General features: G+C 47.7%; 1 protein-coding gene across 1 annotated transcript; it reads right to left on the minus strand.

The window, feature by feature from the left end:
- Positions 1–2,436: 2,436 nt before the first annotated feature.
- LOC147690370 (rho-related GTP-binding protein RhoU-like) lies at positions 2,437–12,342 on the minus strand. The gene is made up of 3 exons (XM_086938009.1): positions 11,798–12,342; positions 7,588–7,646; positions 2,437–4,498 (listed from the first exon to the last, which is right to left on the minus strand). Exons 1-3 carry the CDS (start codon positions 12,024–12,026, stop codon positions 4,040–4,042), a joined length of 747 nt encoding a protein of 248 aa, XP_086794135.1. The 5' UTR covers positions 12,027–12,342; the 3' UTR covers positions 2,437–4,039.
- Positions 12,343–26,221: the final 13,879 nt, after the last annotated feature.

A 26,221-nucleotide genomic window follows, 5' to 3' on the forward strand; every position in this document is an offset into this window, starting at 1 on the left:
TATTTAGACAGGGAGCGTAAAGGTACCCATAAGGACCAAGCATCAACGCAGAGACTGTTCCGCTCTACAACATTCAAACCATCATGAAAACCCTGAGCATTTAAAACATCATGAAACTTTGCCCTACACCTAAGCCCCCCCCCCCCCCGCAAGACAACCACTTTTCTTCTGAGTGTCAAACTGCAGTATGAGTTCAGCCAATCAGAAAGCAGTATGAATATATGGCTCCCGCTAAGATTGTGCAGCGCCTGCTTCTTAATTCTCTTTGAGCCGTGCCAGCCTACCTATTCCAAGAGCTTTCGAATAGCTGGTTAGGTTCTTCCAGATCCGGTTGGGATGTTTAGGCTGTTGCATAGGTAACCGTTGCCTTTCTGAGTCTGCCCCTGTTGTTCGGTAACAGACTGTTCTCGTGCCGTCCAGCCTGGCCTGGGATAAGAATTCAACCAGGCGCACCCAAGATGGCCGAGGGACCCCGGTCAGAGCCGACTTCAAAAACACCTCCAGGACTCTCAATCTAACCCCAGGAGGAGACACAGAGATTAATAACGCCGTCAGCTGCTGGTGAACTAAGGCCCAGGCCTAGTAAAGTGACAGCTTTCTTAATTTCAGGAATGCTGCCTACAATCAGCAGGCAGGGGACAGACTTATTTTGCCAAAAAGACCAATTGTAGCTGCACTCTGTATATGTGTGCGAAAGAGAATTTGTGACAGGGCATGTGTTAAACAAAGTAAAAACAGAACTCTGTGTGTGTGTGTATGACTGAGAAAGAAAAGTAATACAGTGTAAGAGTTGTGTGTGCCAGTGACAGAATGTTTGGAACAGTATGTAAGGCTAGTCTAAACGAGTGAAGAGGCGTGTTAGTGTGTATGCGCACATGTGAGTCAAAAATGGATGCTATATGTTGACATGTATGAGAGAGCGAGTACGCAAGTCTAACAGTCTGTCTTTTATATTTCCAAACCAGCCAAGTTAGTATCTTTACGTATTCGGCATAAGTAATTATCTGAGCATTGTAGATTCTTAATCCAGAAACCTCGAACCCTGGGTGAAGAAAGTGATTATTTCCTTTTCTTGGCCAAGGAAATCGAATAGTCAGTTGGGGAGCTGTTGACATGTTATGCGAATTTCATTAACACAATATGTTCAGCTTTCTGAGCAAATGTTGCAGCAGGTTTACCACAGTGAAGTCAAATATATTTCTCGCCTATGCACGACATTCTGACTTTGTCAATGTGTTTTTCTAAACGTGTTGCAGAGCAGCATGGTAGTTGTACGGTAGATGAACAGCAAGGCTCGTGCTGCACCAATGTTTTTATTTTATTTTTAAACTTTCAACCATGCTGTACAGCAGCGGACATGGTTTAAAAATATCAACAAAACCAAATACCAGAGCTATTTTTCTTTGTCAGTTTTTTTGTTATCTTGTACTTCAGCATGAATGACATAAAAAAAAGTGCTACGAAGCAGCAGTGAATGTATCATATCGCTTTTTTTTCACTTTCACCCATGCTGTTGTACAACATGGCTAAACAAGCATTTGCAATGCAATAGGTCTTGCATTACCGAAAGCTTGAGCTATTGGCGCTACATTATTATTTGCAACACGAATAGGGCAAACTTTCAGTAATGCAAAACCTATTGCATTGCAAATGCTCGTTTAATCTTGATCTTATCTCAGGGATCCCATGCCATTCTTCAGCAGGCCATTGGCCTGTAAGTAAGGGCCTAAATATTTTCCCTCCAAATAACGACTTGGATGGACGCTGCATTGGCGCTTGACGGGAGGGGGGCGGGGGTTCCTGCGGGGAGTCAAAAGATGGCCAGAGCTGGCCAACCAAAAGAATGAATTTGTGATGTCCGCTGGGAGGGAACCAAGCACTGAAAGGCAGGATAGATGCACGATATTACCCAACCAAAGAAAGGGAATTTTAAAAAATCAGCCCAAATAACCAACCAGAAGCAGTGGGCGTGTCCAAAGTCCCCGATAACCCATATACAGCATGCCACGCAGAGCAGCGCATACGCTGCCTGGGCTCGAACCAAAAAAAACATTACAGGGCCAATAGATCTTGCATAGTTTGGCAATGCTTGTTACTTTTGATTTTAACAAACCGTGGGAATGTATATTTTCTTGGAGTTTCTCGGTCCCCTGTGTGCTCCTTATCCCTACAAACTCCTGCACCCTGAATTCTCCTTGTTGCTTTCCTACCCCACCTCCAACTCAGCTTTTACCCCTCACCCCACTCTTTTCTTGTTCAACTTACCCTACTGTGCTTCATCACTCCTCCCTGCTCACCACTGTTTCTTGTTGATGAAGTTTCACTGATTGCACTAGGCAAAATTCGTTAAACTCTCTTCAGTTTGCCACTCTATGACCACATTTATAAACACAATTCACATTTAAAAAAAAATATGCAGACATTTATCTTGGAATATTTTGTAATGTCAACTGATTTTATTTGCATAAAACAAATCACATCACATTGGCGGAGGAGAAATGCCACTGCATAAAACGCAGCGACCTCCTGCAGTCTTAACATACATAGAAAACCTGGCAAGTGAGAACAAAATGGCGTCCACTTTGTGGCAAGGCACAGACTCGCATCAAGGTACTGTTGCGTCCTTCCTCCAGGGTCTCAAAGTCTAACACAAAAGGAGTCACAGGAGCCCGGACGCTGGACAAAGCTTGTTCATTGGTTAAAGTCCAGAGCTTCCTGTTCTGCATATTGATTCTTACACGCACAGGAATGTATTCCGCTTCATAAAACAGAAGCTGCATAAAGATTTCACAAAATCCAAAAATCCCTGCCTCAGGTTCAGAGCACAGATTAGGTTTATGTGGAAAGTGCAAAGGTGGTGGAGGGAAAAGGGGCTAGATAAAAGAGCAGCAAACGAAATCACGAGAAACAGAAAATGAATGGAAGTAATAAAAAAAAATGTAAAAAGACAAGTACAAAGTCAGTACTTTCCGGGGTACCTCCAAGAGCCTCAGGGCCACCCTTATTCGTATTGTTATGTCAAAGCACAGCTGCAGGCCCAGCCCACAGCAGCCTTCAAGAAATTCGGCCTGCCCTGCAGCAAAACGGATTTAAACATCAAAATAAACACATCTCTGGGACCACCCAACAAGACGTTCAGTCCGCGTCAGGTTACAGAATGGAATAAATATTAGCATTTTCGATTTCTTAAGCAGCAGTACCAGAAAACAATATATATATGGACATATTGTCTTCACAGAACCCATCTAGAGGGAAGGGATATCAATTATTGACCACTCTGTGTATGCGGTTTCACATCTCATACCCTTAAAATATAAATACAAAATGAGAACAAATCCATGGCTGTTCTAAAAACTTTCCATCCTCTGCAAAAGTCAGTAAACAAATGCAGACCAATTTCGACTCACATTTCAGCAACTTTAATATGATCACATGCACCTAAATCAACCAACCAATCAGAAGCTTCATAGACCATTTTCTGCACAAAAAGGTGTCGACCCGAAGTCCTGAATCCAGAAACACAGATTTACATTCGATCTAAAGCTGGAGGCTCCCATATATAATCTTGGTGTGGGACATAGAGATGAAAGGGTTTGCTCCCTGGTAAAAGATGTGTCCCACACGTAATGTAGTGTACAAGAAAATAGCAAGATACGGAAGACAAAGTAAAGCAATGTATTCAGAGTTGGAAGACAATCAGTAGGTGACTGAGGTGTTTATAAAGGGCGGGCACCCAAAATGCTTTTAATCATTCTAACAGAAATCCACATGATCTAGAGTGTATTGAGAGGACTCAGCCCCACCACTGAAATCACCTCGTATATAAAGAGCAAATTGAAAGTTTTTTGTGGAAAATAAAACAAGTAATTAAGACAATGTCTTCCCTAATCCCCACAACTGAGGGTAATGCAGTCAATTTGTTAATGTCAAAGCCCCCCTTGCGGAGTCGTTGTCTTAGTTGAGGTACTGTGTCTGCCTGCAAAATCCCCACAGTGGCTCCATTTCAGTGCCACAGTCCATCCACTGGAGGTGCAACCGTCTAGTGGACGCAGACATACTTTTTCCACCAGGACTTTGAGAGGGTCCTCATTTTGTTGGCTGTAGTGGCCTTGGTTTTGCGCTCCTTGCTGGCCTTGAAGTCAGAGTACTTGAGACCGTTGAGGATGGTGGTGTCGAACACCTCCTTGAGGTTCTTCTGCGTGAGCGCCGAGCACTCCACGTAGCCAACAGCGCCGACCTTCTCAGCCAGGCTGGTGGCAGCCAAGGGCGGCACAGGCTTCTCCTTGTATCGGTCCAGCTCGATCAAGACCTTGACGTCCTCACGGAGGTCACACTGGGTGCCCACCAAGACGATGGGGGCCGTGGGGCAATGCTGCCGGATCTCGGGGATCCATTTTTCAGACACATTCTGGAAGGAGGACGGGCTCACCACACTGAAGCACAGGATGAAGACATCAGCCTTGGGATAGCAGAAGTATCTTAACTTGTCGAACTCATCCTAAAAAGATGCAAAAGAATAAGGGTAAGGTTACTGATTATGTCAAATTTTAATAATTTCTCTGCTTCATCATTGTATAGAACCTTGTTTCAAGGTCATCTTCAAAGCAACATCACTACAGCCAAAACATATGTGCACCTGTTACCACTGGAATGTACCCTCTTCACTGCTCAATGGCGTCAATTAGAGAGGTGGCCAAGAGAACTATTACCTGTTCCACTCATTACTGTTCAGCCAAAGCTGATATTAAAAAGGCTGGCAGGACACCTATAGTTATTGCCATAGTTTTCCAGAATATATATTTTTTTATGGTATCTCAATTTTTTGCAGGAGTCACAGCAATATAATGTAACATGTGAGGTTTACGGTCAACAAAATAGAAAAACATTTTGAATACAGTTGTATTAGTCAAAACAATCTTATAACACTTAAACGAAGTATGTAGATACACCAACAGTTGCTATAATGTGAGGAGGTGCTGACACCACCCATTCCTTTAATAAAAAGATTTAAGGTAAACCTACAGTAGGGACTTTTTCATTTTGAAGGTGGCAATGGCCAGTAAAAGTGGGAAAGGGTCGATTGCATTTGCAGCATGCTCTATCTACAACGTGCAAAATCCTGTGGATGCAGGCTACTGAGTCGGCCTCTTTTAATACGCAATGGTACAATCCAATAGTGAGGTTCCACCAATAGGAGGACAAGAAACCCAACACCACAGTTTTCCCCGGTGGGTAGGGCTTGTTACCTCGTAGAGCAGCAATGATTTTATTCCAGCCAGTAGTGCTAAAGGGTATAGGCCCGTGCTTATTTCCGCAGAACGAAAGCTGCCCATGAACAGATATAACAGCTTTACTAGCCTTTTCATGGAGTGTGCATCACTACATTCTAAAGCAGCTGGTCAGTACCAGAAAGAGGCCCCGATGCGGTCACGTGTTCACTACAAGCGAGAACATGGTCGCGAGGTCCCGGCGCGAGCTGTCACGTGTTCACTACAAGCGAGGACCTGGTCGCGAGGCCCCGGCGCGAGCTGTCCAGCTTCGGGTTAGGCACGCCCAGTATCACAAGGAGTTCCGCACCGGCAGGCACCGTGCCAGCCCGCCTCGTGCGCCAACAAGGCAAGGTAACGCCAAGTGCGCCTGACTGCCTCAAGTTCCGAGAAATGACCTCATCGCCAGTGTCCGTCACCACCGGCGCCGGTCCTAGCCGGATCCTGGCGGCCGGCGATTTTCTCATTAAATGTTTTTCAAAAACCCTTCAGCGTTAGAGAGGTTTTTACATAAATTGGCGCGTGCCCGTGGGCTGTCGGAATTTCTGCCCTTTTCCAGTGTATTTCGTACATTTACTTTCATTCTGCAGTCACTGGGGAATATCTCTGAATTGCATGCATCTCTTTTAGCTCATTTGTTCATTTTATGAGGAGCGTAAGCGGGGGTAGTTTTCTCTCCTTCAGGCTGGATGGGTTATATCTAAAGATACTACAGAGCCCCTCTTCCTCCAGCCTCGCACTGTGGAACAAGTAGCCTACTGGAAACTAGCCCTGGGCACTGCTAGGTTTGTTTCTTCCCCATAAGAAGGCGGGGTCTCTAGAGACATAGTTGCAAATGAGTTACTTAGAGCTAATCAAACTTTCAGAGTGATTATAAAAGACAGGCCTGTTCTTAGCACCGGGGTGAAAAGTGTTATGCATACAAATGAAGGGCGGAATGCTAAATGAATCAAACATTTACCTCCAGTCAAAGAATATGGGTTAAATCCAAAGTTTTTTGCTCAGTATGCCACCCAAGTTTAGACCTACCCATATGCAAATCAGTCTTGACCCTGCACCTCATAGGGACAGTCCTGCGGAACTGCCAAGCCAGGTACTCTCTGGGCCAAAAACAAGCATCCAGGGACCAATTCCAGGGTACAATGGATTCAACCCAGATCTGTTGATTGGGGGCGAGTGGTTGAAAAGTTTCAGCGCTCAATCATTCCTCGTGTTGTGTTTACTCTGTTCTTCACATCAGGCTTGTCTTACTTGAAAAAGGCTGGGCCCTACCCAATTAATAGGCCGCAGCAGCTTAGCCTGGGGGCATGAACCCCAATGTAAACAATGAAACTAAACTACACCCCCGCCGGTATTAAGATAATGCTGTAACTGAGGTGTAATGCTCCCATCACACCCCCAGACCCCAGTGGCACTGCACCTGTACACTAATGTAATTTATTAATCTCCTCACCCATTCATTGTTGTCTTCTCTATCCCCTTCCCTAGTCTCTCTTCCCCTTCTGTCTTGCACTCATTGTCATCTCCTTCCTTCCTTTTCTCCTTATTTCTGGTTCCTTTCTCCTTGCTCACTTGGCCCATCCTTACCGCCTTTCTAAACGTATTTCCTGCCACCATTCGGTCATCTCTTCCTGCCCTTCTCCCAGTTACTTTACCCTCTATTCCATCCCTTTCCCTTTCTCTTTATTGATCCCGTTTTCCCTACTCCCTCCGTACCAACTGTTTTTGCTATATAAAACTTTAAAGAAATAAACTCATGGTTTATGAGGAGCTGCTCTCTACAGAATGAGAGGGCATCTTCTACTAATGTGCAAGACTCTGGGGGAGCGTTCGGGGTCCCTCTGGTCACTGAAGGCATGGAACACTCACAGGGATTTAACCACCTATCAACTGAGGAACCCACCTTACAAATCACTCTGTGGTATGCGCAGAGCACAAGAGTCTATTGAGAATATCAATAAGTAGTTGCCCTTTGAAGTCATCTATAGAAAACCATTTTAAAATGGCCGCCCGGTAGCAAGGGCACAACAGGGAGGCCTTGTAGTAGAGCCCCCCGCCCCCTGTTCACCCTAAAACCCATGAATATCTCTGAGTTACGATATCTCAGACGCCCCCCACCACACACTACAGAGGGTGCTGGGGGGGGCATCACCATCTTGTGTTACGCCACTGCCAAGTGGCTGAAAATAGTGGGTGACCTCTTTCATATAGATTTTCTAAATTAAATCATTTGACATTTGACAATTTTCAACCAAACAAAGACAGTGAAAGCTAAGAGCAGGTATCGTTTCTAAAGTTGAAGGCAAGGATCTCAGCTTACCTGGCCTGCAGTGTCACACAGCTGCAACCGGACGGGTGTGTTATCCACTTGGACGACAGCTGAAACAATAAAAAAAAAACATTTAGAACGTTATAAGCATCAAACACTCATTACAGCATGTTGGTACCAGGGCAGGTACAAGATTGCAATACATTGACCATGAAGTGACAGAAGCAGACTCTACCGAGGCCTCCCCAGACCCTGGTAACCTCAAGTATGCCAAGCCCTTCCGAGTCATAGGTCAACCCATGTTTTCGAAGGCTTGAACAGGCAGATTGTATCTAAGATATATGGAAGGCTTCCTGGCAGTGCTCAAGTCAGGTGACATAAGGTCCTGCGGGATGTAGGCCAGAGGGGGTGAATGAGCCTGGGCAAGAAGCCAACCCAGGTTATCAGCCATCTTGATGCCTTCGGGGACAGAGGTCAATCTAGTTACACTAATGCTTCCAGGGCAGAGGTCCGCTCGTGCAAAACTGGGAAGGAAGAGGTGGACTCGGGTATATATCGAAGTCTGAACAGGCGCAGATTTGCTCTTGTGTACCTGTGCCTTCCCAGTTATCGGATGCACACAAGCCAACTAGATAGACACAGCACAAGACCCTCCCCCTGTGTACATGCATATACACGTCTTTAGCCCAAACTACGACGCAATATAGCCAAACCATAACACAATTAGGAAAACAGGACACTGCCCTGTCCCTTACAACCGCACTATTATTTTTGCAGGACACTGCCCCCTCCCCCAGTGCGACAGAACTCTTTCGAATCTGTAATAGTGCAGATTATAAAACTGGAGCTACCCGGGAAGCTTGCACTCAACTGTCCGTTTACCAGCGTCAGTGAAGCCAGGCAGCTCGGTGGGTTGCGTGCTTGTCGTACAGATCTCTGCGGAACTTCCGTTTAACGAATTAAATGCCTATCACCCATCAAAGGGCGAAGAAGACATGGATACTCGGCTTGTCACGCGGCACAGGTGTGCATTTAATGTTAACTGTATATAGGTAAAGTTAAGTTCTGTCCCATGGAACCAATGCCCCCTGTGCTTGGCCTCCAACTAGGCGGACGACCAGCCTGAAGTACTCCTATGAAATGAGGGCCTTACATAATCCCACTCCAACGCACCACTTAGAAAAAAAAAAGAAAAAAGTAATGACGTGATCTTGCGTCTGCCCTTCGGCGTCCAGTTACACAGCCTTACGTGCTGGGGCTCAGAGACCCTTCTGCACATGTCGGAGCTGGAAGCTGCCCTTGGCACGGATTCTTTCACCAGGGAACGCTTCTCAAACTCCGGGTCTGCTAAACACATCACAGGTATTGGTTACCGAGGGAGCCTCGGGGCTGTGTGTGGGGGAGGTGTGTGTACAGTCTCACACTCCCCATCGAAGGCCCTGCGGTGACGTAATAAGTAACCACGAGTAACTCACCAAGGGCCACAGTGTCAATTTTTTCGAATACAAATCTGCAAAAAGAGCATTTTTGCAAAAGGAGGAGGGAGGCGACTGAAGTTGAAGGCGGGTGGCTTACTTGAAATAACACAGAGTTCAGAAGGTGAAAACGCCAGCTGACAGGGAGGGAGAGGGTGACAGCTCTCTGCAGTGGAATGACTCCCCTCCGAGAGGTTCCGACTCAGCATTTCATGCGTCACATGTTGATAAAAGTACCAACACCACCACTAGATTATGTTTAAAAGCACACACACACCAATATCTTTTTTTTATTATTTAGATGCCAATGGACAGTTTAACCGGTTTACCCTTTCTGAACAGTCGCCTACTCGTGCCCCACAATTACCTCACAATTTTTGTTGCATCAACCTTTGTACCTTAAACGGGGAAAGGTTGTTTACTCTATCAAGCAAATAGTGCAGTGGAACTCGTCCGTCGAGCACGCTCGCTTGTGTTCTTGATGCGTACACTGTTGAAGTAAAAGGTCGAGTCCGGGCTTATTTACAAGCCCCTTGCGGCGCCGGTACGTCACTTTTTCCCATTCTAAAAGTGACGCACCGGCGGCGCAAGGGGCGTGTAAATCTGCCCCTGTGAGTCTGAGCACATTATCTCCCGGTAATTTCCCAGCCTTCGGGCACCTTTTTGTGGCCAATGATATGCGAGCTTAAAAAACGCGTGCAGCTCTTGCAACAAGTCCAGTCTGTAAAACTGGGCATAACTGGTGAGCCTGGGTGCACCAAGCGGCCGCTAACCTTCAGGCCTCTATCTTCCGGTGCCACTACACCATCTGCATCGATGGATGGGACAAACGCCCCTGCAAGGGTGTAACTTTTCTGATAGCGACAGTAATTTATGCTTTCGTAATTGAAACTGGTAATTATAGCTGTAGTTCCTTCCCTCGCTGAACTTCCCCTACTTAGGAGATTCCGCAATGCCACCCACATTAAAGGGAGTGTTGGTTAACACTTTAGGATGCTTTAAGTGGCACCCTTTAATGTGCAAGAGCTCCACTGGTTTTGTAAGCTCACCTCATTGACAGACAAGTGCTCAAATGCTGGGAAATTCTCGGAAGACAATGAGGCAAATTTACAAGCCCCTTGCGCCACTTTTGCGTCATTTTGTAACATGGGATAAGTGAGTTAAGGGTGGCGCAAGGGTCTTGTAAATCTGCCCCAATGTGCTCAGGCTCACAGAGCGGTAGTGGCGCAGCCGGGATTGATTCGATTTCTACACGCCTGGTACAAAGATCTGATTTTTTATAGGGAGACAATTTTGAAAACACAAAAAAGAACAACCCTCCAACACAGTTCTCTGAATGTTGCAGTTAAAAAACATGAAACACGCAATTATTTGTGCTTGGTCGTTGCAGAACGTGTTTTTTTTGGTTCACCGTCCATTTGCGTTTTTTTTGTTGGTAGTAGCCTTTGCTTCTCTTCATGTCACTTGGGTGGTAGGTGGGTGGCGGTGTGATCACCAGGACGCGTTGCAGCTGCGCCCGCAGATGGTGTCAGGTTTTACAGAGTTAAATGAGGCCCATAAAACGGCCTCATTCGGAGGAAATGAGCTAGAAATCACAGCCTTAGGAGGGATAAAACCTCCCCCTCCCCACACACACAGACCTGTGAGTTCACACTGTGCCGGTAGGAGTGAATGGCTGAGCGTGGCCTGGGAGCTAGATTGGGCAAATCCGCCCCAAGGCGCTGGACAGGGCGAGGGGGAAGTGCCCTCGGCTGACGTGACCTCCCTGTAACACTAGAAACCACAGAGCCGGCGGGTGGCACATGTTTGAAAGGTTCTTTCCTGTCCTGGGGGGCGAGGTCAAAGGTTGGACACATGCCCAAGCACCGCAGCTCTGAGAGGTCCAAAAAGGGCACCCCACCGCCCCGCGCCATCTCAGCATGACCTGAGAATGGTGTCTAACATTGTGCCTCCTGCCACATGGCCGGTGCTTCAAAGCGCTGTATGTTACAAATGTCCCTATTACACAACGACACCCATTTGCGAGACCGCAGAAAGGTCGAAGGGCAGAGTTGATCTTGCTCAAACGCGTGCACCGAGTGACAGTTCGCTCAAGTGCCCGCAATCCTAGGTGGGAATTCAAGTTGACAGATGCCGCTCGTTTATAATGGATACATTTTTAACAAATGAGTTTTTGCACATCGCAAAGAAATACAATAAAAAATAAAACATAACTCCACAGGTTAACCAACATCAACTGAAATCAACAGCACACATAATAGTTTCCTATAGTATAAAGCAATCTCCGCAGCGGAATGCTCACTTGTAAATGGTAAAGGAAATGTACAGCAGGAGCGGGTGCATTAACCCACTGATCACACCTCGGTCTGCAGGGAAATGCTTCCTTGCAAACCAGTGCCTCTCGAAGAGTGTCGACTGACTCGTCTCCAGACGTTTCAGAAACTCCAGTTTATACAAATGCCACACGTTATAAATGTGACTGATTCCTCTACGGCCTTCCAGGCTCACCTTCTGTCATGACGCAGTCTCATATTCTTTCCTAAAGGCTGGGTTCGTCTACCGATGGTGAGACTGACTATTCCCAAACCTCCCGGCCATACAGACGCACTGGCCTGCTATTTTTTCTTTTAATGCAGTTTTATATATCGCGAACTTTATCCAAAGGTGTCAGAGCACTTTACAAAAGAACCAGGTAAGTTACAAAAGGTACACGCGATAGATTGCTAGTTTTCCTCCTGGCACATCTGTCCCCGAATTTCCCCCAAAATGCACTCTCTGCCCCTTACCTGAGAAGTCGTCGAAGGCGGTGGGGATGTAGCGGGTGGGGTATCCGTTGGTGGTGTAGCTGACCAGCAGGCTGGTCTTGCCCACAGCCCCGTCCCCCAGCAGCACGCACTTCAGCCGCCTCTCCAGGGGGCTGCCCGGGCCTGGCAGCGGGCTGGGCTGGTGAGGGGGCACCGGCGGCGCGAAGGTCCGGGGATAGTCCATGGGAAGGCTCAGCTCCTGAGGGGGCATGGCAAGGTCCGGCTCTGGCAACAGGGAAGTCACCTCTGCCAAGTAGGCTCCCGGGTGGGCACTCCAAGTGCAGGGTGGTCGCCTAGTCCACAGAGGGCTGTCTTTTTTTCCAGTCGGTTCTGCGCACTCGGTTGTAAGGCCCTCACTTCTCCACCGAGGCCCCAAAAATAGTAAGTTGCTCGCAGCTCCCTTTCCCTGCTGGGCGCCTGAGATTGCAAAGGGAGTGAAGTGTTCATTCAGACAGATCCCTGCTGCACCAAGTCCCTTCCTAACTAAAAGTTCAACTGCTTTCTGCTGGGGGTGTGCCCGCTAGGACGATTTAAACTCTTTTCCTCTTCTCCTTAACTCCTCCCATACTCTGTCTCAGCTCAGCCCACCCCCTCCCCTTGCCTCCCCGACCCTCCCACTGGCTGGAGGCTGGGAAAGGAGCAGCAGGGAGCCCTAATCCACTTCTGGGAAATGTTGCGGCTGATCAAAGGCGCCCTCTGATGGCCGCTCCTGGTAGCGCCAATGATCTGAATTCTCAAATTGAAGTAACTCAGGGCCGGAATTTCCAGCCGCAAATGACAAGGGTGTCCCTGTGAGTCCAGCATAGGTTTTGTACTAGAAGTATACCCTGCTAGTACATAGAAGTATACCCTTCTAGTACAAAATACTGTGCTTAGACTAACTGTAAACAAAAATCCAGTTCGTATGTGTGCTGTATAGTGCGGCATAGTCGCTAATTTCTGACACTAAACCTTATCTATTTTTTAAGTAAATAGGGTTTAGCATCAGAAACCTTGGGTGGTTGCAAGGGAACGTCCATGTACCACCCATGGCAGGGCCAGCCTTAGGCATGTGCAAGCTGTGCACCTGCAGAGGGCCGCCAAACCCAAGGGGCCGCCACGCCAATATATATCCTTAATATAATAATCCTCTGAGGATGGATACATATTTGTGTGGCGGCCCCTGGCAGGGATTTGGCGGCCTCCGGCTCTGTTCCACTTCCAGACACCCTGACCCACCCCCTCTTCACCGCCCAACCCGGACTCCTTCTTCAGGAGCCCCCTACCTACGCTCCCTGCCCAGGGCTGCCATGAGCCCAGAGCCGCCCCTGCCCATGGTACACAACCTTAGCGCTAAGTAATGCTAGCGCTAAGTGATTTTAACCTGGAAAGTAACTAGGGGACAAAAGATTTAGGGCCTCATTTACAATATTTTGATGCATGGCAGCGCAGCAGGCCTTTCTGTTGCGCTGCCATGGGTCAAAAGAAAAGGGCAGAAATGCGCCGTATCTACAAGATACAGCGCATTCCTTTTTTAAAAAAAATCTTTTTATTGGATTTTATACAACGAGAAGACAATACAACACATAAGACAAATTCTTATTACAGCCAAATTCTTAATACAGCCATTGAAATAAAAGTCAGTTCATGACCAGTATTCAGATTAGTACGGTTTGCTAAGCCTAATAAAACTGTTTGATCAGATAGGTTAATCACGGTTTTAAGGATTAATGAGAGGAAATGTTAAATTTTTGATTTGAGAGAAGTTAAGGCGGGAGAAGATGAAAAAATATGAATACAATCTGCATCTTGTAAGTTACAACGAAAGCAGCATGTTCCTCTCCCATTACCCCATACAGCGCATTCCTGTTCTTTTCCCCTGCACTGGGGCCCAATGGGCTGCCATGCGCCATTGCAATGGTGTCTGCGTTGGTGGGGTGATGTTTTTTGTGCAGGAAGGGGCCCCTTCTTTCACAAAATCAATCTTGAGAGGCGTTTTCCTCTTTCCATGTGTGGTGCAGAAGGAAAAATTAGGCGAAATAATGGTATTTCTCCTCCTTTAGGAGTTTGACACATTTTCAGGTTTACAAAAGTTTGTAAATCTAGGAGTGCGTCAGGTTCCATGAATGTTGCTAGGAAACACCCGCAGCAAAACCCATGGAACGCCCCTTTCACGTAGAGTAATGCGTAAAAAGGGACCATATTTACAAGGCTATGAAAAGCCAGGCTGGGTGGCTTTACGTGGCGTTATAATTATGGGCAGGCACACTGAGCCTCTGGTATGTCAAAAAAAGTGGCACACCAGGAGCGCAATGGCCTTGTAAATAAGCCCTATAGCGTCTTTTTCTGTCATTTTTGTGACACAAACACAGCGCAAAATCGTAGAAAATAGGCCCCTCAGACTTAGATAGATTTATTTATTTATGTCAGTGGTACACGCATGGTACCATCATGTGGCAGGGGGCGTAGGGATCAATAGTGCGGCAGGTACAGTGGCCGGGGGCTGGGTGTGACGGTCCCGGGACCATTTTTTACGCCACTCATCTTGAAATTGCGCACTTATGTGAGGTGTAAAACGAACACAGCTGCAAAAATACAGCAGAAGTTAGAAAAGGCACAATAATTTAAGTTTTAGCTATCCAAAATCATGACGGGCACTTAAACCAAGGTGTCTAGACAGAATTCAGCGAGTCGAAAATGTATACTAGCAAGTGCCCATTTATCAAATTCCCCCTGTACCCTCCCGTTTCACTTTTGGGTTTAAGTTTGTTGTTTGCAAATGAAATGTAACTACTGGAGCCCCGATCTTTAAATTCTGAGTATATTCTTGGCACTTTTAGTATTAGGCTAGGGAACAAAATAATGCTCATGGAAAGCGCATCTTGTTGAGTTCCCGTTATTGAAAAACACCAAAAACACCAACACACTTATATTGACAGTGCAATCGCGCGCTCCCTGATATGCGATACTGAAATACAAATATATAAATAAAATAACCGCGTAGTGGTTTGTACAGTCACCTTAACAGGGCGAGGAAGCAACCGGACAGGACCCGACTCTACACAATGCTGAATTCAAAGTTTATAGGCGTGACAACCTCTTAACATTGGAGTCTTTCTACTGGCAACGTAAACACAGAAGGGAACACTGACCCCTGGTGGCGATTGCTTTAATCCAGGTGTTACACACAGGTCAGGCTACGTATCGAGATGGGACTGGCAAAATGATTTCGTTGTTTTAATTTTTATGTAGTCCGGCACTAAGGCTATACTAGCCTGTCATCTGTGAAACAGTTCTAGGTTTAATGCTGGCACAACACTCAATTGTGACTCTCTTTAAACAGATAGCAACATTCTACATACTTGGAGGCAGACTTACAAGCCCCTTGCGCCACTTTCGGGTCACTTTTAACATGGGAAACGTGACGCAAAGTGGCGCAAGGGGCTTGTAAATCTGCCCCTTGGTCTTTTCAAGGCACCATTTCTGTCAAACTGTTTCCATTAAGTCCGTCTGAACTTTCCATTTTCCTGAAATTCTGGGTCTGGATAAATTCTTAAAAGGAAATACATCTCTACTCCTCCTGAAGTGGCGGAGCGTCGACATGTGTTAAATTAGCCACCATGGGTTTGTGAGTGAGCAGCAGTGCCCCGGCCAAAGCTAAGAGCACGATCCCACCACATTGTTGGGGGGGGGGCAATGCCATACTGCCATTAACCAGTCTTGACCCAATGACTGTGCCTCATCAGTGTCGTCATCACAGGGACATATAGCCACAACCTGAAGTACTTCTCGTGCAGTGCTGATTCCATTTGTATCCATATATCTTGATGCTGTTAGTGCTGAAAGGGTTACTCCATTTGAGCCCAATTGACCAACCCCCAAATAACACCACACTGTCTTAATAATGGGCCAGTTCTGAATACCGAAACACATCATCACAGGATGACTCAGATTGCAAGCAAACTCCACAGGCGGGTGTAAACACGCATCCCAGGCCGCCCACTGCAACACAGGATATGCAACTGGGAGTTGTGTACTATTTGCATTAGAATGAACTCCGGTACCCAAAGCTCTGCTCAGGACCCCACAGTCGGTGTTGTTTATGCCAAGGCTGTGTAGTCTTGAACACACCTTAAGTCTTTTTAATCCACTACCACTCACTCCCTGCCCCTATATTTCACTCTTTCAGTTTCCTGCTTTTTCTCCTTTGTGACGTTTTTTCCGTCTTTCCACTTTGTGTGTTGTTCTTGCTGTTTCTCTTGGTAAATGTTTGATAAGGAAAAAAAAATAAGTCCTGGTCCTCAAAAAAGAGTGCTAGTAGGCCATACCGGCAGCCACCGGCTTAAATTAAGCACTTACTATACAGAAATTAATAATATGATATTACCGTGCATAAGAATAATTGCGGGGTTGGGCATATTGAGGTATTTTATGGAGGCTGGTAAGTAATTTTCTCTGTAATTATTTTTGGATCAACTGAAATGTTTTTCCTTAAATTATTAGTTGGCTGATTTTGACAGTTTATGGGGAAAACTTTTTTGTATACAGCTTCTAAATTATTATATTCCTTTATTGTTTTAATTATGCGATAGTAAAAAAAGCGTTACACTTTTTTTTTTGCAAAATAGAATACTTAAAAATAAAGTAAAAACAAAATGTAGAGATAAGATGAGAAGAAATGATCTTTAGTGGTAAGGCTGACATAAGGCAATAAAATGCATTTAGCGCATAGGCACTCGCAAACATTTTCACTGAAGTAAAAATGTACAGTTTGGAATGTGATCAAGGCCGTCATTGATTCCGGGCAGGAAGGAGGGTAGCAAGTGGGTTTTGAAGTAGTCAAGTCAAGTCAAAAACTGCCTTATTCGATTTTGGGTTTGGAAGTAAAATTATGAAGGGGACTGTGAGTCACCGATACATTTTAGGGTTTTCATTCCATATCGCCCTCTCTAATATTAGCCCCTTGTGCCTTTATAGAATATAGCTCTGATCAGACATTACGTTTATCAAACGTCGTTACTGTATCCAATTTCCATCTCTTACCATCTCCTGGAGGTTGTCATGAATGTGGAACCCGAAGACATGGCTTTAAATCCCGGCGTCCCCTTGTGATCAAATTGTGTGCTCTTGGGCAATCACTTATTTGAACATATTTCTCTGTTATATGTTCTGGGTTCTTTTGTTGCAAAGGTTAGAAGTATTTACATTAAAGCTAGGTGTTGGTAAAAAGTGTGTAGCAAGAAAGCTGACCTTGAACCAACAAATCATTGGATAATACCACTAAAGCACCCTCACTAAAATGTGGCATAGTGGGACAGTTACAGACTTGAAGCAATCAGTCCTGATCAGAGTTCCTCGATCTCCTACATGACCAAATTTGCTGACCTTTGGTAAATTATGTTCTCGTTATGCCTTTTGCCGCCCATCTGCATTATGTAACACCTTTGAAAAATGCTCAGTGCAGGAAATGAGCACAAAAGACAATTTTCCGTAATGGATAGTTGACATGTTGACACCTAATGACCACCTGAACTATTCCCCAGTCGCAAAAACTCGATGTCCATGAGGAGCGCCTGACTACGGCGGAACAGCGCATCTCGGATCACCACGACACTGCGGCCACTAACACCACTCAATTGGCGAGGATGGACAATATATTGAGGGTAATAGCAGCCAAGAATGAGGAGTTGGAAGCGAGAAGTCGACGCAACAACATACGCGTTGTAGGTGTGCCGGAGACGACGAATGTGGGAAAGATGGAGACCTACGAGGAAAGGCTGTTGGTTGTTGCGGTTGGAGCGGAAGCGTTCTCCACGCAGTTTATTGTGGAGCGAGCGCACAGGTCCCTTGGACCACGTCCGGCCACAGGCGCGGCACCGCGCCCTATCATTGTGCGCCTCCTGAACTACCGGGACCGGGATGCGGCTCATCGTGCAGCTCGCACCTCCCGCTCACTTTCATTTGAGGGGGTCAATTTCACCATCTATCCGGACTTCACTCCGATGGTGCAGGAGCAGCGACGCAAGTTTCTTGCGGTCAAGAAAAAACTTAGGGACCTGCAGGTGGACTACGCCTTGCTATACCCTGCAAAGCTGAGGGTGACTCATCAGGCGAAGCAGACCTTCTTCACGAATCCGCAGCATGCGCAAGACTTTGTGAAACGTCTCAAGAGGGAACGTGCTGCTGCGGGCCGGCAAGACGAGGAGGAACAGGATGGCCACCGATCGGCGGGAGAGGAGGAGGACGCCTAACTTGGTTTTTGGTGACGAACAGGCTGAACTACATACTTTGCACTGGCGGTTCTATGGCTGCCCTTGGAGTCTAGGGATTCGCAGGAATGACTGTTATGAGCGGATGTGTGGATCGCCGGTCCAATCCGGGATCCCGCTAGTTGAGACTGTTGATATGGGGATGGTTGATGATAATACTTTGCTCCGGGCACCCTCTCCCACACTGTGCCTGGGTCAGGTCTTCGCCTTACGGCTGAGGGGTCGGCGTAGTGTGGGAGGGTGGTAATGTGCACCTCTGGTGGGCACTCCCACGGGCATACCCCACCATTGTTAAGTTCTTTTGTGCGCCTGAGTTTCTGGATGGTTGGATGGCTGTATGGAGTGTGGGGAGGGGGGGTGGCAAAGGGTCCTGACAGGTCGGGGTTGGTCAGGTGGGCGGAGGGAGGGGGGATTGCACTGGTAGGCTCTGTTTCACTTGACGTACGTCTTAGGTGCGCAATGTTCTCTGGGTGTACTGCGTGTCGGTTGCACGGAGGTTCTTCTTTGTTTGGGAGGCTGCATTTTGGTCTGCCGGCGTGCCTGTTGCACGGCTGTTGTTATTTGGGATTGGGAGGGGGGGGTCTGGTTTTTTGGTTTGGAGATGGCTGGGATGAGTGTGGAGTGAGGTTGTTGGAGAGGCTGTGGTGTGCGATTGTGACATCTCGCTGCCTTGCGCTGAGAGACTGGGACGGTGCACTGCTTCTGTGTGCCCCGTGGCGCCTTGATCACGTTTGATGACGATTGATACTGTGGATAAGATATCGATCTTGTCTTGGAATGTCTGTGGGCTTAATGATGCCAGGAAATGTCGTAATGTACTACAGTATTTGGATAGACATGCAATACAAGTGGCTCTCCTGCAGGAGATGCATCTGCGGCGTTTGCCTGCTTCTACGTTTGGTGGGAGGTGGGCTGCTGTGAGGACATTTGCATCGTACTCCTCATATGCTCGTGGAACTGTTATACTTATTAAGAAATCGCTCTCCTTTCAAGAATTGGGGTCACGAGTGGATCCTGAGGGGAGGTATGTGTTATTGTGGGGGAGGCTTGGGCAGGTCACTGTGCTCTTCGTAAACTGTTATGCACCTAACATTGATACGCCTGCTTTTTTTCTTACCCTTTGGGGCCACATTCTTGCTGTGGAGGCCTCACATATTGTGTGGGGGGGGGGATTTCAATCTGGCAGTTCAGGCTCTGGAGGATAGATCGGAGGGTAGCCCTCAGTACAATACACAAGCCAGGGATGCTCTGCGGGGCATTGTGGAGGAGGCAGGGCTGATTGACAGCTGGAGGTATGCTCACCCGACTGATAGAGAGGGCACGCATTTCACTGCACAGGCTCGCTCCTGGGCTCGTCTGGACTATGTCTTCCTCTCCAGAGGGCTGGTGGTGGGGTTGCGGGAGGCGGTACACTTGGCCAGGACGTACTCTGATCATTGCCCGGTCAAAGTTGCGTTTTCTGTGCCCGGGCTGCACAGGCCGCGCCCACCCTGGCGGCTCTTTCCCTCTGCCCTGTTGGACCCCGTTTTTAAGGCTGAACTTGGCGAGGAGGTGGAAGCTTTCTTTCCAAGGAACAAGGGATCTGTTGATAGTGTGGAGGTGATATGGGAGGCATTTAAGGTTACGATCCGGGGTGTCACTATCTCCAAGAGTTGTGGGATGCTTAAACTTCTTGTTCAAACTCTCGAGGGCTTAGAGGCTGATTTACGACAATTGGAACGCAGATTGCAGGCTGGTCCTGATCCCGACCTCTTAGGTCAGTTTAGGAGTAAGCTTTCGGAGTATGAGGAGGAAGCTGCCAGGGAGGCTAAACATAGAGGGAAATACTGGACGGCGAGGAGATATTGTGAGGGGGAGAGGCCTGGGAAGGTACTTGCTGCACTTACTAGGCATCAGAGGTATAGTTCGGACGTGTTGGAACTGGTCTCGCCGGATGGCACTCACTGTAGAGACACGAAGGGGATTCAGGAGACATTTATTCACCATTACACCCACTTGTACACTACACAGCAGTCGGGTGATGTGCGATATGGCGGATTCCTTGATGATTTAGCGCTTTGCTGGTTGTCGGACGATCACAGGACATTCCCGGGCAGGCCTCTTGAGGAGGAGGAGATCAGGGGTGCCATCACGTCCCTGAACAATGGGAAGGCCACGGGGCTGGACTGCCTTCCAGCCGAATTCTATAAATGTTACGTGGATATTATGGCTCCTGTTCTTCGCGAGGTTTTTGAGGAGTCCCTTGAGGTAGGGAGGCTGCCGGGTTCTATGAGAGAAGTTGCTATCACCTCGTTGCTTAAACCGGGTAAAGACCCTCGAGACGTGGGTTCCTATAGGCCCCTTTCATTACTTAATTGTGATATCAAGATTCTGGCGAAAGTGTTGGCGGTTCGGCTTTCTGAGCTCATGCCTGTTATTGTCTTGCCTGATCAGTCTGGGTTCGTGCCTGGTCGGGTGACTTCCCATAATCTTCGTACATTGTTTTCCCTTATCCCGACCATTGCTCCGGAGCTCCCGGTGGCCGCCGTTTTCCTGGACGCCACTAAGGCGTTTGATTCGGTGGAGTGGGGTTACCTTATTGATGTTTTATGAAGAATGGGGTTTCCTCTGATCTTTATCTCCTGGGTCAAATTGCTGTATACTGACCCGGTGGCGAGAGTGGTAGTGAATGGTGTGCTTTCCCCCCAGTTCCCTATTACAAGGGGGACCAGGCAGGGATGTCCCCTTTCTCCCCTCCTGTTTGCCATCGCTATAGAGCCCCTTGCCTGCCGGATCCGCCAACTGCACCAACAGAGTGCGTTTAACTGTTTCCAACGTCAAGTGGGAATCTCTTTGTATGCGGATGATGTCACACTTTATGTTAAGGATCCGCAGACGAATCTTAATGCGCTTTTGCGAGAGCTAGTTGCTTTTGGAGGGGTCTCTGGGATACATATTAATTGGCAGAAGTCCCAATTGTTTCCGCTCACTGCGGCGGTTCATCGATTTCCGTTGGACTACCCTTTGGAGTGGTGTGACTCGGAGCTGCGATACCTTGGTATTGTGGTCTCTTTGGTCAGAGAGCAGACTATTAGGCTTAACTATGGCGTAGCTATCACTAAACTGGCGGATAACATTACGAGATGGATGTCTTTGCCTTTGTCCATGGCGGGTAGGGCGCCCTTGATTAAAATGGTGGTCTTACCCCGTTTTCTGTATCTTTTTCAGAATATCCCATATCTCCCTGGCGCTTATTGTTTTAAACTTCTCCGCTCAGAGCTCATTCGTTTGTTCTGGGGGGGGGGGTAAACAACCGAGAGTAGCGTGGGCTACCTTAACGTTGCCCTATGTCGATGGCGGATTTGACGTTCCTGACTTTGAACTTTACTATCTAAGTGCTCAGACGCACTATGCATACCACTGGATGCGTCCCACGCCGTTTATGCCACAAATTGCGGCTGAACAATGGGTCGCCCATCCTCTCCCGTTAGAAGGTATGGTACTGGGCAATATGGGTTATGTGGACACCCACCAGACAACGGTGACGTGCACGGTGGATGCTTGGCAACGTGTGGCGCGATTGCTGGATCTTTCATTTCTCTACTCACCTGCACTACCCCTTGCGTATCATCCTGCCCTGTCCCTATTACAGGAGACAGGATTTCAGCGTCTGTGCAAGCGTCTTGGGGTACTTACTTGGAGAGGCCTTTTTCACGAGGGCACTTTGCGTACCCGGGACCAGTTTTTTGGTGATGTGATCTGTTCCCCCTTGGAGCTGTTCTATTATGTCCGCCTGCGACAGGGCCTGCGTACTTTACTGCGGGATTTCCCTAAGGAACCGGATGTGACCTTGCCACTTCACGTACTACTAGTCTCCGATGGGCGACATTTGGTTTCGAAGCTATATTGTGCCATTAGACGGCAGCGTGCTACCCCGGCTAGTCGGGTGCGGGAGCAATGGGACGCTGAACTGGGCATCACTATTTCTGACGAACAGTGGCAGTACTGTTGTGGTGTTACTGCTAATATCTCCTCCAGTTGCCGTTTGAAAATTATACACTACAAATTCATACAGAGGTTTTATTATACCCCAGCCAGGAAACTTCTGTTTCGATTGTCGGAGGACGATAGATGTACCCGATGCCGGGCAGTAGGTGCCGATTTCCTGCACTTGGCATGGGAATGTGCGGCCGTTCTGGAGTACTGGGTGCAGGTCCATGCTGCTCTGCAGATTATGACAGAGGATGGGGAGTTGTTCGACCCCATGGTTCTCCTGTTGGGGTATACCAAGGGGGTACCTGCCCTCCACCGTAGATTTGTGGATGTGGCCTTATTGTTGGCCAAACGGAGAGTGGCTTGCTGTTGGGGGCGAGGCAGGGTGCCGCAATTCGAGGACTGGTTACGTGATATCATTTATTGTCAGGACCAATACAACGTGTATGCGGAGCTGATGCCCGTGCGATGTAGACCTAAGGATTTTTGGAGCCCGTTGCAGGTGTACCTCCTCACTAGGACGGTGCAGGACTCTGATTCTGACAGTGAAGACCGGGTTGGGGTGGGTTAAACGGCGCGAGGTTTGTTGTGTCGCGCAGGCACCTGCCGGATTCCATGCCCCGGTGTGACTGGGGTCATCTCTTTCTTCTGTTGCTGTGCTACCTATATTTGTCATGCTGTGATGGCCTTGTGTGAGGTATGATGGGCCAGTAGCTACTCTCCTGTTGGTGGTTGGGGGGGGCCCTCCTCTGACCACATGGTACATGGTGGTTGGTCGTCCACTAGGCCGATGTTTGTCTCCCTGCCTTACAGTCTGTGTGCTACAGATTTGTACCCCTGCCATCACCTACTGCTTTGAGCGGATGCGAACCGCGATGCCAGTTTACAGATGTTACATGTCTTTTCCATTACTGTCTGCTTTGTATTGTGCCTTGACATGAAGCCTGGACATTTTGATCATATTGTCACATTGCACTGTCTCTCACTATTTGTATGGATTATAAATGTACCACTGCTATCTTTTGCTTGTCTCCAAATAAAGGTTTAAAAAAAAAAAAAAAATATTCCCCAGTCACTTAAAAATAAAATACCACATTACACTTTAGCTGTCTGAATGGCTCAGTGAGTTAAAGGCTCACCAATCCCAAATGTGACGATCTGAATTCTACAAGTTTGAATCCTGACAAGAGAGGCACAGCCCTGCATCTTTCAACGGTCATTCAATGGAGCACCCTAAATGTAGTTGGAGCAACTGTAATTCATAGTGGGTAGAAGGCTGAAGAAATGCATTATGAAGCACTACATAAAAATCATTATTAACACGTAGGGCCAGATTACAAGTTCAGCTGTCCTTTGGACCGCCGAAGCCATGGTGGAGGTTTGGTGCCGGTCGGGGACTACTGCGCCAGTGGTCCGACCACTGTATTATGAGTACGGTGGTCAGACAGTTTTGGGACTGCCGCAACCGCTAGGGAACGCAATATGCGATCCCTGGTGGTGGTGCGGCTGTGTGAGGCCGCAATATTGGTGATGCCGCTGCAGCACTGCCAAGCATATTACGAGTTTCCACACCGCGACCCTATCCACGGTGCTGAGCCCGCCATGGAAAGGGTGGCATTGAAAAAACTCTGGTGGGCCTTTACAGGGCCCCCTTGTTCCCCTGTGCAGGGGGGGTGCATGCAGGGGTTTACATGTTGTGCCTTCTGTATGTGTGCACCCCCAGTTTATGCACGGAACAAAATGCACAACATTGTGCATTTCGTTCCGTGCAGGAACGATCCTTAGTGATCCCATTGTAGTGCCTTTTTGAAGTGCACTGCCGTGGGAACACCAAAGTACAGCCCCCCAGACAATGAGTAAACTTGTAATGTGGCGGGTGCTCGGTGGCCCTGTTTGGCGGTGTGGGAGCGGGCGGTGGCCTGACAGCCCGCTCCCAGACCGCCAAACTCGGAATCGGGCTCTTAGTCTCAAATCTGGTCTGTGCTCTGACACTATGATAACAATTAGTTTCGTGGGAATATCAAACTTTCAACCCATCCCATTAGTGGTGAAAATCGATTCCTAATATCACAAAGCTGTATTTTTCAATTATTTTGACTGCCCATTACCTTGATTTTCATTAACCCCTTCGCCGCGGCACAAATCACGCTGCGGCGCAGGGGTATGGGGGTTAGCGTGGTGCCGCTATGCTCGTGATGGATCCATGCGTCATGAGTCACGGGCGGCGTGTGCTCATGACGACGTGGTTCCGTCACGGCCCCGCCCGCTCATTAATTCATCCGCACAGGCGGGTAGGTAATGCAGCGTGGGCGGAGCCGCAACCGCATGATGGAACCACGCCATCATGAGCACACGCCGCCTGTGGCTCATGACGGCATGGTTCCTTCATACGCACGCAAGGGGTTAATGCTAACTTTTAGGACAGCCCTATTCACTCCAAGTGTTCGCATTCCTCGTTATTACCAAGTTAAGGAAAGCTGAAAACGGTCCACTTGGTGAACAAGGAGTTTTACACATAAGTTGTGGAACACATTTGCTTGTGAAGCCAGCAAGAGTTGCAATGGAGGACATGCAAGGATGTTTACCTGACCATGTTGCCACAATGTAAAATTCAGATTTTGAGTGAGGTCACCACAATGATGTAATTCCGTGGTCACTGCATTTTCCACATGTGTTGATTTACCGCTCCTGCTATATAATCTACAGTCTGACGCGGGTGGTCTTTGACTAAATGTTTAGAACCACAGCTTAGAAGTGCTGGTATTCCCCCATTTAAGTGTTACTCCTCTGCGTAGAAGTGCTGGTACTCCTCCATTAAAAGAGTTGCACCTCTGCTTAAAAGTGCTGGAACTCCCCTATTAAAAGTGCTGCTCCTCTGCTTAGAAGTGCTGGTACTCCCCCATTAAAAGTATTGTTCCTCTGCTTAGAAGTGTTGGTACTTCCTCATTAAAGTGTTGCACTCTGCTTAGAAGTGCTGGTACTCCCGCATTAAAAGTGATGCACCTCTGCTTAGAAGTGCTGTCACTGTCCAGTTAAAACTATTTCCTCTGCTTTTGAGCAATGCTGGTACTCTCCCATTAAAAGTAGTGCTCTGCTGATGGGAAACACTGACACTCTCCAGGTTCAGACAGGGACATAAAATTTGCCCGGCAAGCAAAATAAAAGTGGACTGTGTTAGCGAATTAGAAAGCTAAAAAGTGGCCCATATTCGAAATTGGAGTAGTTTTGAACTATAAAGACATGCTGTAGAAGTATTTTGTGAAGTATGAAAGACGGCATGGATTTGAGCTTGCTGCAGGACAGTGCTTAATTTGAGCTGGCGATTTCCACTGGCACATAGTTTTGGGGACTGCACTTATTTTACCACATCAGACATTTACCGAGAGCAACAGAGGGAAAACACACAAATCAGAAAGATGGAGAAATAGAAAGACAGAAGAAACTGGCATAGATGAAGAAAGCAGGAACCAGCATTTATATTTGTTACAAATTAAGCAGAGGCATTGACAGATTGGGTCAATGCCTGTGTATAGGAGTATAGGTATAGGTATAGGTATAGGAGTGTGGCTATAAAACACAAAAAGAAAATACAAGATGCTGAGAGGAAAAAACACATGCACCAACATGTAATGCAGACAATAAAAAAACAAGCATTAGAAATGCAATAGGTCTCGCAGCATTAGAGTTAGTGCTTTTAGAATTGTTTATGGGTTTTTTTGTAAATCTTTAGCATGAGGTTGAGGGTGAGTGAGGGTGAGGGGTTGAGGGTGAGTGAGGGTGAGGCTGAGGGGTTGAGGGTGAGGGTGAGTGAGGGTGAGTGAGGTGTTGAGGGTGAGTGAGGGTGAGGGGTTGAGGGTGGGTGAGGGGTTGAGGGTGAGTGAGGGTGAGGGAGTGAGGGTGAGTGAGGGTGAGTGAGGGTGAGTGAGGGTGAGGGTGAGTGAGGGTGAGTGTGGGTGAGGGATTGAGGGTGAGGGGTTGAGGGTGAGTGAGGGTGAGGGGTTGAGGGTGAGTGAGGGTGAGGGGTTGAGGGTGAGTGAGGGTGAGGGAGGGTGAGGGGTTGAGGGTGAGGGGTTGAGGGTGAGTGAGGGTGAGTGAGGGTGGGTGAGGGTGGGTGAGGGTGGGTGAGGGTGGGTGAGGGTGAGTGAGGGTGAGTGAGGGTGAGGGTGAGTGAGGGTGAGTGAGGGTG

The sequence above is a fragment of the Lissotriton vulgaris genome, chromosome 9, assembly GCF_964263255.1.
Source record: "Lissotriton vulgaris chromosome 9, aLisVul1.2, whole genome shotgun sequence".
Lineage (NCBI taxonomy): Eukaryota > Metazoa > Chordata > Amphibia > Caudata > Salamandridae > Lissotriton > Lissotriton vulgaris.